Source organism: Lonchura striata, chromosome 35 (genome assembly GCF_050655825.1).
Source record: "Lonchura striata isolate lonStrDom1 chromosome 35, ASM5065582v1, whole genome shotgun sequence".
In the NCBI taxonomy this organism is placed as follows: Eukaryota; Metazoa; Chordata; class Aves; order Passeriformes; family Estrildidae; genus Lonchura; species Lonchura striata.
Genome location: NC_140737.1, coordinates 5,453,755 through 5,468,049, shown reverse-complemented (window position 1 = coordinate 5,468,049; position 14,295 = coordinate 5,453,755). Strand labels below are relative to the sequence as shown.

At 45.8% G+C, this 14,295-nt stretch overlaps 1 protein-coding gene across 1 annotated transcript in view; it reads right to left on the bottom strand.

The window, feature by feature from the left end:
* Window positions 1-282: 282 nt before the first annotated feature.
* Window positions 283-14,295, bottom strand: part of LOC146764301 (uncharacterized) — a 237,570-nt gene continuing 223,557 nt past the window's right edge. The window contains 1 exon segment of the mRNA XM_085564995.1: window positions 283-655. Coding sequence (XP_085421121.1) covers window positions 283-655 — 373 coding nt within the window.

Genomic DNA, 14,295 nt, shown 5'->3' with positions numbered 1-14,295 from the left:
AGGGAGACTTAAAACTGTGTCCGTGTCTCCCACAGTTTCTGCTCAGTCAGGCCTCAGATATCGGGCCCCTTTATCAGCTCCATTGCTTTACTCTCTGTTTTATTCCCCATACGGGGGCACCAGGGCTCTGCCCCACGGGGGTCACTGGGGATCATCCAGCCCGGATCCTCCCATGGGGAATGGAGCTGCAGCAGCGCACCAAACTCTTCCCTCACTCTCTTCCCTCACTCCAAGCTCTTCCCTAACCCTCATCACTAACTCAGGGCACTCACAGGGCTTCCCTTAGTGGCACCTCTGTTGGTGCTGGGTCAAGTGAGAGCTCTGTGAGAAGCCCTTCCCACACTTCCCACACTCGTAGGGCCTCTCCCCGGTGTGGATACGCTGGTGCACGGTGAGGTCGGAGTTTCGCTTGAAGCCCTTCCCGCAGTCGGGGCAGCGGTAGGGCCTCTCCTCTGTGTGACTCCGCTCATGTCTGAGGAGATGGGAGCTGGTCCGAAACCTCTTCCCACACTGGGGACACTCGTAGGGCCTCTCCCCAGTGTGGATCCTCTGGTGCTCGATCAGGTGGGAGCTCCAGCTGAAACCCTTCCCGCATTCCAAGCACTTGTGGGGCTTCTCCCTGCCATGAGTCTTCTCCACCAGCTCCGAGCTCCGCCTGGATCTCTGCCCGCCTTCCTGGCTCAGGGGGGCTCTTTCCTCCCCGCAGCTCCCTGGGCTGGGTTTGCAGCTCCTCCTCCTGCAGCATCTCCGGGGCTTTTCCTCCTCCTCCATCCAGCCACGCCCTGGAAATGACAAATCCTGGTTTGAGGGAAAAACAAGAGGAGAGCTCCTTGTACTGGAGGTTCCGCCTTGCCCAAGTTCATCCCTGGAAGTAATTGGAAATCTTGTATCTGTAAGAACCTCCAAAACACCAAGATTCAGCCCAAACATCCCACAAACTTCAAGACACTGAACAAAACCTCCCCAAACATAACAGCTCAGCAAATCCTCCTCCAAAAGATAAAGATTCAGCTGCCATATAAAACCAAAGCACCAACATTTAGCCCAAGAAAGCTCAGAAACACCAAGATTCACCCCGTGAAAATCGTGGATCCATCTCCACAGTCACCTGCTGCATGTGGAGGGAGCAGCGCTCCTGGGGCTGGGGGGAGGCTGCAGACACAGGGAGGGGTGGAACCTTCTGCTGCTTCCTCTTTCTGCTCCTCCTCCTCCTCCTGTGTCTCTACTCTTCCTCACACTCCTCTTGCTCCTGCTATTCCTCCTTCTCCTGCACAATCCCACCTTCTCCTGCCACCTGCATCCTTTCACCATTCTGTTCCTCAAGCCTGCTTCTCCTTCCCTTCTCCTCCTGCCCCAGGCCCAGCACCCACTGCCGGCTCCCTCTTCCCCCCACACCCACAGCATCCCAGCGCAGGGGCAGGGATGGAGCTGGGGCAGGTCGGGCTGGGGCAGCGCTGGGCTCTCGGCCGCTCCCGCCCGCACTCGGTCCCCACTGCAGCCGCTCCCGCCAGGACAGCGCGGGGGGGCCCGGCCTTGGCGCTGCCCCACTCCCACCTCCCCAAATTCCCCTCGCGGGGCCATGGGGCCGAGGGGGGGCGCAGGTGGGGTCCAGGTGGGGAATGCTGAGATAACTTTAAGAGTGGGTCCCCAAGAAGAAGAATTGGAATTTGTGGTAGACACAGGGGCAGAAAGAACCTTTATGTTAAATATTCCAAAAGGTTATAGTGTAAGCCAAGATACTGTAAAAGTAACAGGAGCAAAAGGAGAGAGTTTCACAGTACCCATTATTAAAAATGTGGCAATAGAGGGAGAAACTAGATTTTGGATGAGGGATGTTTTCTTGGTCCCAGGAGCAGGTAGCAATTTATTGGGACAAGATTTACAAGTGAAATTACAAATAGGGGTTGATCCAAAAGATGGGAAGATGACAGCTAGACTTTTAAAACTAGGCCAGGAGGATGGAAGAAGAATTAACAAGGAAGTTTGGGCTGGGGAGGGAAATAGGGGAAGATTAAATATTGACCCCATAAAGATTACAATTGAGGAAAAAAAAATTGTCCCATACGTGTACGGCAGTATCCTGTATCTTTAGAAGGACGGGAATGTTTAAAGCCAGTAATAGAAGGACTAATAAAGGATGGGACATTAGAACCTTGTATGTCTCCCCATAATACCCCAATACTCCCAGTAAAGAAGCCTGATGGGAGCTATAGACTGGTACAAGCCTTAAGGGAGGTTAACAAAAGAACTCAGACCCGCTATCCAGTGGTACCAAATCCTTATACTCTTTTAAGTAAAGTTCCTCCCCAGCATCAGTGGTTTAGTGTAGTGGACCTTAAAGATGCCTTTTGGGCTTGCCCATTAGCCCAGGAGAGCAAGTTATCTTTGCTTTTGAATGGAAGGACCCACTAACTGGGAGAAAACAGAAATTAAGATGGACAAAACTACCACAGAGGTTTACAGAATCCCCAAACTTATTTGGACAAGCTTTAGAAACAATACTACAAACTTTCCCCACTCCCCCTGGAATACAAGTTATCTAATGCATAGATGATCTTTTACTTTCTGGGAAAGCTGAAGCTGAAGTTAGAGAGGCTAATATAAAGCTTTTGAATTTTCGTGGGGAAAAAGGATTAAAGGTATCAAAAGGGAAGCTGCAATTTGTAGAATCAGAGGTAAAATATCTTGGACACTTGATTAGGAAGGGTAGTTGAAAGCTCAACCCAGAATGAAACACAGGGATTCTATCCCTTCCCCCTCCCCCTTCAAAGGGGGAAATCAGAAAGATACTCAGATTATTTGGATATTATAAATTGTGGATTGAAGGATATACACAGGCAGTAAAATTTTTGAATAAAAAAATTGACAGAGGGAAATGATATAAAATGGACCAAAAAGGATAATGAAAAACTAAGAAAAATGAAGTTAAAACTAGCCCCAATATCAACTTTAAGCTTACCTGCACTAGCAAAACCCTTTCATCTGTATGTAAATGAAGAAAAGGGGGTAGCTCATAGGGTTTTGTTTCAAGAGTGGGGAGGAGTAAAGAGACCCGTGGCTTATTTATCAAAGATGTGGGATCCAGTAAATCAAGGCTGGCCAGTGTGTATTCAAGCTATAGCAGCTACTGCAATCCTGGTAGAGGAAAGTCGTAAACTGACTTTTGGAGGTAAATTAATTGTGTACTAAATTTCTTCCAATTTGCATTGTGATTTTTATCTTGAAATACATAATTTACTGTACTCTAGGATTGAAAAACTAGTTTACAGCTGTGACATAGCAAAACCTGCTATTAATTTGAGTCAATGCAGGCTGTTCAATCAAGTGTTCTCAGTGTATAAAGTTAAACTAAAGGTAACACCAGCTGCTTGGTAGGTCAATGAGAAACATTTTTCCTTCCAACCAGTCCTTTTTCAAGTACCCAAATGTATTTTGCTTTCTTAGTTTTTTTGTTTTGTTTGTTTGTTAGTTTTTCTGGAAGTGCTAACTACTTGCAGTGCATCTAGAACAGCAATTCAAGTTGTGCATACAAAACACTTGTAAAAAAATAGGGCTCATTTTTTCCCACAATGGGAGGTGGCTACATATAGAAAAAGGAAACCTACAAAGCTAGATGAAGAAAAATTTCAGTATCTTCTACTGTAAACTGTTAATTTGTTACTTTCAGCATCACAGTGGGTGTGTGACACAGACATATGAAAAAGATGGTGAGGGAGATCTCTGTTTACTATGGTTTCCTATTTCTTGAATGAGTTAGAGAGCTATGAAGCAACTGTGATTCCTTGTGTGGATTACCCAGGCCTGCAGGGAGGGCTTGGCCATGGTTCCCTCTGTGCTGCAGGCAGCCCTGCAGCATGGCAGCAGTGGCTTGCCTCTGGTGAGTTTGCAGGCAGGGTGCTCCAGCACTGCAGTGCTCAGGGGCAGTTTCCTACTTTGACATCAAAGCTTAAATTCAGGAGTGCCTCTTCCCATCCAGTTATTGTTTGTACCGTAGAAACCTCTTCAGAGAGTGTTTCCTGGCAGTCAAAAAGAGAGTATTGCAGAGATAAATTCCTTATTTGCCGTCTCCCCCAGTGTATCCACATTTTGTCTATTCCCTCTTCAAATTATAGATTGGTAAAACCCATGCTCTGTGTCCTCAGATGCCCTTCCCAAATCAAACCTTGGCTTCTTTGCAAATTATATTGCATGAACAAGGATTGCCTTAAATTTTTTAGTGCAGGCAAGGTCACTTTGGAAGTAAGTTGTGGTTTACCTTGTTCCTACAACCCTTTCAAGCTTGTGAATGGAAAATTGTGACAGCAAAATAAGTCTTTAGTTTTAGCACTGTCAGCTGTGGGTAGCTGGTAGCCCTTGGTGGAGGGTGCTGTGAATTACAGGCCTGCAGAACACACATAACAAAAGTAATTTAATTTGTAAGGAAGTTGAAAAAGGGGGAGAGGTGATTGGCAGACTCACGTCTCCAGGATGTAGGATTAATGTTAGAAAGTGGACTGATATTGGAATGTGGATGTTGAAATGTGAAGAGAGAAAAAGAGAGCGAAAGAGAGAGAAAAGGAGAAATAAAAAGAGACAGAGAGGGAGAGCGAAATACACCCCAAAGTCCCCATACCATCGATATTTGTAAGTTCTCCCCCATTCCTGCTAGACAGAGTGACAACAAGGGGAGGGGAGTGACAAGGACAGAGCCAAAACCAAAGCTGTGAAAAACAGGGAGAGCTGGACCACCAATAGAGATAAGATCAAAGCAGAGGTCGCTGACTCTCACAATGTGGTTTATTTTTTTAAACAAGACTTCTTTTTTTTCCTTCTGATTTTTGTTGTGAAGCAAAGGAGGGTTTTGCTCTGAAGAATGTGTCTGTAAGACTAAAACAGTTAGATGTTGTCTAAAAAGCAAAAAACCAAGAGATGTGATACATCTTGTGTTAAATTTGGGCTAGTCTTTTTTTAACTACTTATAGCTCACAGGAAGAAGAATTGGCCTCTGCAGGAATTAGCACAGCTGGATACAAGAAGAAGAAGCAGCTATAGAAAAAGTTTTTAGTTAAACCCAGAAAGTTTTGAAGAAAACTAATGGTAAAAGTTAATGCAGTATTGTTTTTCTTTTAACACTGTGCTATTAAGAAGTCCTTTCCAGATACCAATGAAGCAGCAATCCCAACCATGGAAAAGAGGGTGAATTCATGCCAGCAAAATAAAAGATTTTGTGAAGAAACGTGAGGAATGGACTATCACATCTAAACCGGGTGATACCAAACTGACTTTCAACCAGGACTGGGTGGTAATGGTTTGGGAAGACCCAAATGATCCAAGGCAGGTACAAAGAACAACACCTAACTGAGAAATAAGGCAAAGCTTGCATCACTGGTTCTAAGCCCTGCCTGAATAAGCCCTGAGACGCCTCCGACACCTCCTTGGCAGAGGAACACTGCCACTTCAAACAGGAGGATCGGGAGTGTTTGAGTCAAAGAGTTCTTATAGTCTGGCCTTAGCCTGTGGTTTGTACAGGGAAGAAAGGAAATTGCCATCAGTGCTATGCTGTATACTTTATGTGATTCATCCCAATACTGGACACGCTAGCTGGGTTACAAGTGAATGTTCAAATTATGGGAATAATTGGTGTTATAGTTCACAAAATCTACGTTCTCGTTGCAAGAGGTATCAGTACTGAATCAATCCCCTAGACAGAGAGAACCCAAACCAACTGAAGTAATAACTCTGTTTTGTAGATGGGAATTATCAGTGCCTGTGGACTGAGAGATACCTGAGGAATGGTGGGAAACCACAGTTAAAAGGTGTCAAAAACAATTTGCCTGGAAATGAGTAAAAAAGGAGTGACAAGGGAAACAGAGAGCAAGCCTGGATTGAGCACTGTACTCACCAGCGAGAAGATCACACGTACCTGATGTGGGCAGCAACCCCACAGGCAGGGGAGGTGGGGGTATAAGCCATGCCAGACCTCTGTCATTCCTGTTTCTGTCTCTCATTTGTTGTCTTTTCCCTTCTGAGATAGCAGCAAGATCGTGTCACAAATGCTACAGAAAGTGTTACATGAAAAGAAACCAAAGTTCCTTTTTGGTACACACCCCCATGTCAACAGCCACTGTTATAACCCATCCAAATTAAGTACCTGCAGGAAAAAGGGGGAAAATTATCACATTACAAAGAACTTAGGGAAAAGTAGTAATACTTGGGGCATGGAATGTCCAAAAGGAGAGAGATGGATTTGTTTTACATTTGATCTTAGAAATATAGTTCAAGATTCGATAAAGAGACAATTAGTAAACAAAAGGTAAAACAAGCACAGCAGTCTAGCTCTGTATTAACCCCAAATTATATTCTGAGTCATATTAAATGACTCCAAGCAGTTATAGAGAAGATAATAAACAAAGCTGCTCAGGCATTGGAATTAATATTGAGTCTGCAAAGCCAAACATCACCTGCAGTGTGTTAAAATATGTTGGCTTTATGCTATTTATTGGCTAAAGAATGGGGTGTACAGATTGTTGAAAATAGATGGCAATGAGGATGTCATCCTGGAAAAAAAAAAGGATATCAGAAAAAAATTATGACCCAGGTATCAGTCCAAAAATAGGAAAATAATGTTAAAAACTAGCAGGTGAGGTAATGTATTGAGAATGGGATGCTGGAAGAAATTAGGATTCTTCCTTTTATGTGTTACAAGTGTTTTGACATTTCTTCTTTGTTTAATCCCATGTTTTATTTGATTACCAACAGAGTCCAAAGAATGCAAGAGGATAAGAAATATTGCTCAAACCAAATGAATTATAATGATTAAGAGGTGGGATTGTGAAAAATGCATATTTAAGATTGGCTTTTCGCAAATGTTACAATGAATAATATATATGTAATGTTAGAAAGTTATGCTGTATTAATTCCTGTACGTATTAAGTGTAGTTTTAGGTTACAACATAATGTTAAAAGAGAGATCATGTATGTGGGGGGAGTTCTTTTTAGGAATGAGATGCTCCCTTCCAAGAACACCTAAATCTTCCAAAGGAGAGGAATTTATGGCTTCTTATCAGAAGAAGATAATTTCTTCAGGCCTTGCTCAGACTTGAAGACACCAGGGGATTAAAGGGAACACTTGACATACAACAGAGTTTCTTGTTTAGAATAGAATGTGTGCATAACCATGAAGGATGTATGAATATGCAACAAGTGTATTGGTTTAAGGGTGATTCCTTTGTTCACAAGTCATGCTTTTCTTGGGACGTCTGTAATTCTTTGCTTTTTATTGTCTTGTAATTGTCCTAACTCCAAAATGTATTACTCTAATTGTATTATTATTTTTATAACCATTTTATTATTATGATACTTATAAAATTTTAAAAACAAAATGATTGAAATTTTTCAAAATTTACAAAACTAGATGAGATTTAAAAGTGACCCTTTAACTCATAAACAATAAATAGATGATTTGAAGGGGAAAAAAAAAGCAGCAGGTTGTGGGGGGGGCACAAGTGAGGCTGCTGAAGGCTGCTGTGGAAGAGAAGCTGCATTCCAGGCACCCAGAAGGAACTTCAGAAATGCAAATTAACACCGCTGGGGCAAAGTGGGGACAATGTACCTGGCTCTTCTTGCCTGGGGCAGGAATTGGCTGATTCCCTCTGCCCCTCACCCCAAGCTCTGCCTGCTTGCACAGATGGAATCTGCACAGCTGAAGGCAGAGCCCATGCTGAGGATCTCTGACTCTGCAACAGAAATGGCTGAAGCTGCAAAGGGAAACAGCAAATGGAGAATGTTGGGAAAACTTCACTAAAATAAGGGGGGGATCATCCCTCTGCCCACTCCAACATCTGCTGTCACTGTCTGTGCTGTACAGGGTGTATCACAGCACTGGGCTTTTGCTATAACAAGTTCAGGAGTAAGAAAAAAAATGGTCAATTGATGCAGCCCCAAACTGAGGGAGCACCCAAACGTGGGGAAAAGATGAAGGGCCAGCAGAACATATCCTAAAACACCATGGACCAGGCCCTGGGAACCAAAATGATTTTGTGAAAAATGCATGTTATATGGCTCTATGCAGATAGTTACTATATGTATTATGTTATACAGATAACTTGTGCTGTATTAACATTTTAATAGTATGGTAAACGTAGCTTTGTAGATAAAATGAAGCTTTAGTAGTTAAAAGAGAAAATATGCATTGGGGGGGGGGGGGGTTAGGAAATGAGAACACCTAAATTCGCTCTAGGAACACCTAAATTCTCCAGACAAGAGGAATTTATGGTTTTCTTACTAGAAGAAGCTAATTTCTTCAGGCCATGCTCAGACTGGAGGATGCCACAGGGATTAAAAAAAAACAGCTGACATACAACAGACAGAGTTTCTTGTTTGAAATAGAATGTATGCATAACCATGAAGGATATATGAATATGCAACAGTGTATTTTTTTAGGGGTGATTCCTTTATTCACAAGGTATGCTTGTTGTGGCTTAAGTGCCCAAGAGAGCATCCAGACATCTGTAAGTCTTTGTTTTTATTGTCTTGCAATTGTCCTAACTCTAAATTTTAATTAGTCTAATTGTATTCCTACTTTTATAACCATTTTACTAGTATTAAACTTCTAACATTTAAAAAACCAAGTGATTGGCATTTTTCACAAATTCCTATCAGGAGACAGAGAAACAATTTATCATTTCAATGGCATCATTAGATTACAAGCTGTCCTCAGAATAAGAACCAACCAGACAGCTCCAGCTCCTGACCTTCCTGCTGACCAAGCCACTGAAATGAGGAACACAACATTTCACCAGGGGATGGGATCAGATTATCTGTGTGCAGAAAAAACAGGAGTTTGTGGAAAACTCAGTGACTCAAACTGATGTTGGCAAAGAGATGACAAGAGAAAACTGCTAAAAAAGCTAACAAAGCAAATAGGAGAGCACTTTATGAATTGGTCCAAATATGGAAAGGATGGAAATGGGATATGGTTCCCCGGCTCCCCAGCAGACCAGGGGTTAAACGAATGCTGCTTCTCCTCTTCTGTGCTGCAGCAACTCTCATCTTTTTACCATGCTCCACACCTTGGCAGTGCAGCTCATCCAGCAGCTGAGCCAGGGCATGCAGGTGGCAGCCAGGCCTCCTGATCCACAAACGGCTACAAAAGGACAGGGAATGAGGACACCGAGAATAATCCCCAAACCAAAGAGGACCCGGGAAGAACAAAACAGAGTCAAGGAGTGAATCTGCCTGGAGATAGGGCCGGGCACTTGTAGATAAGGGGAGAAACCATCAGTTCCAATAAATGTTCCAAATTGACCCAGACAGCTGCTCAGAGTCCCGCTACATTCCCGAACTTCGAGGAGAAGAACAAAGACTTAACAGAGCCATGAATATCGGCTGTTCTACAAAAGGAGGGTGCACATTAACGAGGACAGGCTCCAGGCGCATCGGGAAGTCGGAACCTTCCAAGGAACTCAGCCGGTGGGCAAAGGCAGAGGGAGATGCGGCCGGGAAAATGAGGATAAAAAGGAGGCTGCGGATTACAGCCACGGCAGAGAGCGCACGGCAAATGCCCCACGGCCTCTGCCCCTGCTCGGCAATAAAGTCACTTTGACAGGACTCCTCGCTCTCCGCCGGGCACACGAACCTCCGGCGACGGGAATTTCCCCGCCCGCTCCCGGCCGCGGGGCAGCCCCTCTGTCCCACCCACAGCAGCCGGGCCGAGCCAGCGCTGCTCCGGCAGCGGCTCCTGCCCGGCCCCGGCGGGAAGGAGACCGCGGGCAGCCGCTCCCGCAGCGCCCTCAGCCCGGGGCCGGCACGGGCCGGACACGGCACCGGCGAGCCGCCGGAGCCCCCTGCCGCCCCCTCGGCCCGCAGCCAGCCCCGAGCCCCCGCAGAGCCCAGCGCGGCTCCCACCTGCGCCGGGGCCGCCTCCGAGCTCCGCCGCCGCCGCCTCACCGCGCTCCGGCCGCTGCCGCCGCTGCCGGGCCCGCACAGCCGCTCGGCCAATGGCGGCGCTGCGCGGCCACGGCCGCCCTCAGCCCGCCGCCGGGGCCGCGCCGCGCCCCGCTCCCACCAATCAGCGCGCCGCAACCGCGACTGACGGCACCGGCGGCCAATGGCAGCGAGCTCGGGGCGGGCTCTGCGCACGGCCCCGCCTCGCCCCGCGCTCTCGGCGCCCCCGGGCTGCGTGAGGGGAAAGCCGGAGATGAGGAACAGCCCCGGCACGGGCCCGGGCCCGAGCCGGGATTGAGCTGCCCACATAAACAAACTTCTCCGCGCCTCCCGCCACGGCTTTCCCGGCCCTGCGCCTCCCGTGCCTCCGCCTCTGCGGGAAGCCCAGGAGCCTCACTTCTCCTGCCCCTCGTTAGCGCATCAGTGCTTCGCTTTGATTTCCCCCGAAAAGGGAAACCCGCCCGAAGCCCTGTGGGTGGGTGGGTGAGGGGAGAGATTTCTGTCAAAAAACTCCAAAGACTCAGAGCAGGAGAAGGAGAAGTCAGTGCAGAGCCTTAAATGCAGCTTTCCCCACGCCTCCCTGCTCCCAGCTGCACCTCCTCCCCCGGCAGGGCAGGAGACAGGGAATGGGGCCATGCTCAGCTCATCCCCCGGGGCTTCTCCCTCTGCTCAGGGACAGGAGTCGTTCCCTGCTGCACCCTGCGCTCTCTCCCGGCCGAGACTTCTCCAGGAACTTCTCGGAGCGGAGTCCATCCCCTGGGCACAGCCCCCTCCGAGTGCTGCAGCGTGGGTCACTGTGCCACGGGCTCAGTCCTGCCAGGACAGGCTGCTCCAGCGGGGCCCCTCTGCCCGCGGGCTCACAGCTCCTCTCAGGCATCGCCGAGCTCCAGCCCGGCTCCTGCAGGGGCTGCAGGGGATCTCTGCATCCCCATGGACCTGCAGGGGATCTCTGCATCCCCATGGACCTGCATGGGGATCTCTGCAGCCCCATTGTAATATATGTTATGGAATAATTTGTGCTTATGAAAAATATACATCAAGTCAGTTGTGCCTCTAGAAAAAGAATCTTCAAGTTTTAAATGAGCAGTGGCTGCAGCCGGGGCTGGAGAAACCACTGTTGGCAGAGAAAAAAGACCTAATTTACAAATGAAAAAAGGTATCTCGGTGCAGAGATGGGCCCTTTCCGGGATCAATCCAGGAGACACCCAACGTTTAACCCCTGGTCTGCCGGGGAGCCAAGAAACCGTGTCCCATTCCCATCTTTTCCTTGCTTGGACCAATACAGAAACTGCTTTCCTATTTCCTTTATTATCTTTTTCAACACTTTCCCCTTGTCTTCTCTTTGCCAACATCAGTTTGAGTAATTTAGTTTTCCACAAACTGCTTTTTTTTCTGCTAACAGATAACCTGATCCCATCCCCTGGTGAAATGTGTTCCTCATTTCAGTGGCTTGGTCGGCAGGAAGGTCAGGAGCTGGAGCTGTCTGGTTGGTTCTCATTCCGAGGACAGCTTGTAATCTAATGATGCCATTGAAATGATAAATTGTTTCTCTGTCTCCTGATAGGATTTTGTGAAAAATGCCAATCACTTGGTTTTTAGAATTTTAAAAGTTTAATAATAATAAAATGGTGAAAAAAATAGGAATATAATTAGACTGATAAAAATTTAGAGTTAAGACAATTACAAGACAAAAAAAGGAAAGAATATCTGAGGTCCAGATGCTCTCAGGCACTTAAGCCAAGAAGAATGTACCTTGTGAACAAAGGAATCACCCCTAAAACAATACACTGTTGCATATTCATATATCCTTCATGGTTATGCATACATTCTATTTGAAACAAAAAACTCTGTCTGTTTTATGTCAACTGCTTTCTTTAATTCCCACGGGGTCTTCAAGTCTGAGCAAGGCGTGAAGAAATCATCTTCTTCTAATAAGAAAACCATAAATTGCTCTTCTCTGGAGAATTTGCGTGTTCCTTGAAGCGAGTATCTCATTCCTTAAAGCCCCCCAACACACACATACATAGTTTCTTTTTTACTACTAAAGCTTCATTTTATCTACAAAGCTACATTTACCATACTGTTATATGTAGCAGATATAATTGGCGCCATTTCTAATATGATATATGTGATATTGAATATTTGTTAGATTTGTTAGAATACTCTAACACTCTACACGTTTGTATTAGGATTCCCCCTGACCCTCGCAGGTGAGACCGGGTGTATATTGGAAACTGATTTACAAGTAAGAAGGTGCGGCTCCCCAGGAGATGGGCCATGGCTGGGGAGATACAGGAACCCCCGGTGCTGATCCTTGCCTGAAGGACCCGAGATGGATATCATGGAAATCCTTGGGCAGACACAGGTGAATGCAGCCTTCCCTCCCGTAAATTTCATCAAGGGATTCAACAAACTCCAGACACTGAATTGTTCTCCCTCATCACCAAAGCAGAAAATCTTGTTAACATGTGGACTCTGAAGAGAAGACTGACTGCCGAAATCTTGGCCTCAGGCAGAATTTTCCCTATAAAAACCGCTTGTGCCAGGATGGAGGTGTGTGGGCATAGAGGAAAACCTCTGATGAGGCTGACCTCTTTGTTGCACACCCAGGGCCGACCCCGGGCTCGGCTCTGTTCTTTCCTTGTGGCTGGCTAGGTAGAATTTGATTGCAAAATAAATATTTTATTTTTTCATATTAATTTGGCTGGACAAATTTTCATTTATAACAGTTGTAACACATAAAAGGAAGAATTCCCATTTCTTCCACCATCCCAGCCTCAATACATTACCCCACCAGTTAGTTTTTAACATTGTTTTCCCATTTTTGGATTGGTGTCTGGGTTGTTTTTTTCTAGGATGACCTCCCCATTGTCATCTATTTTCAACAATCTGATACATTAAACTTTCCACAAACACCCCTTCATTAGCCAATAAATAGTCTAAAGCCAACCTATTCTGGTACACTGCAGTTTTTCCCCATTTTGCTTGCAGGTACTCAATTTGGGTGGGTCTGTGGCTGTTGACATGGGTGTGTGTACCAAAAAGGAACTTTGGTTTCTTTCCATGTAATACTTTCTGTAGCATTTGTGACACGATCTTGCTGCTATCTCAGAAGGGAAAAGACAACAAATGAGAGACAGAAACAGGAATGACAGAGGTCTGGCATGGCTTATGTGAGAAACTGCATTGACTTGTTTGTTCATCAAAAGTATGAAATTAGGATAAAAAGGGGGGAAGTCTGGACATGGAATTTGCAAGCTTGACTGGTAACCACAAACAAAGATTGTAAAAGATTTTGCAGGACTGGCTGGAACTGATAACCGCAGTGGAAACCCATTGTTGCTGAAAACTGATAAACCGAAGTAGAAGGAGACATACCACCCCACTTGTGAAAACCTTTGTTTTTGGGACTGATAACCACGGTGGAACGAGACTCACCACCCTCACTCATGCAAGATAAAAAGGGACTGAAGAGAAGGAAAAGTTGTCAGCTTTTGGCGGAGCCAGGCTCCCAGCTGAACCCAGCGCTGTTTTGCTTGCTATCGCTTGCTGTAATTAATAAAATTATTAATTGATCTTAAAAGGCTGAATCAAATTATTCGCCTCAACTTATAACAGCTTATACCCCCACCTCCCCTGCCTGTGGGGTTGCTGCCCACAGCAGGTACGTGTGATCTTCTCGCTGGTGAGTACAGTGCTCAGTCCAGGCTTGCCCTCTGTTTCCCTTGTCACTCCTTTTTGCTGATTTTTCTATGCAAGTCCTTTTCAACACTCCTTTGGTGTGTTTTGGTGTTGCCCATTTTAGATGTGATAGTCCATTCCTCACGTTTCTTCACAAGTCCTCTGCCTCTGTTTCCCACTTTCTCTAACAACCTGAATACCACCTTCTTTCAACTACTCAGAAAGTCCTTTCTCTCACAATACCATTCAACATAATCTACCTGCCTCCAAGGAGATAAAGTAAAGCTCAAAAAAAACAATCTACATTATATATACTTCCATTCATCTACATTTACTCCCTTTTATTTTTCACTCACTTTCACATACAAGGTACCTTTTACTTTCAAACAGTCTACATTACATATCTACACCCTGAGTGCTCATGGAATGTTAATCCATCAACCCAGTAGGTTTAATCCTGGATGTCTCTCAACTCAGCAGAATTTTAGGTGTTACTGTTGTCCAACCCCAGATCCCCTTGGGCATAACCTCAATCCGCAACCCTGAGTGCTCTTGCAATGCAAATCCCCCAGATCCTCCTCTGAAGGAGCCCCCAGAAAACAAACCCCCACGGCTCCTCCCCACCCACCTGATTCGGGAAGAATTTTCTCTGAGAGAAGTGGAAAAGAACCGGTTTATTTAACAAACAAA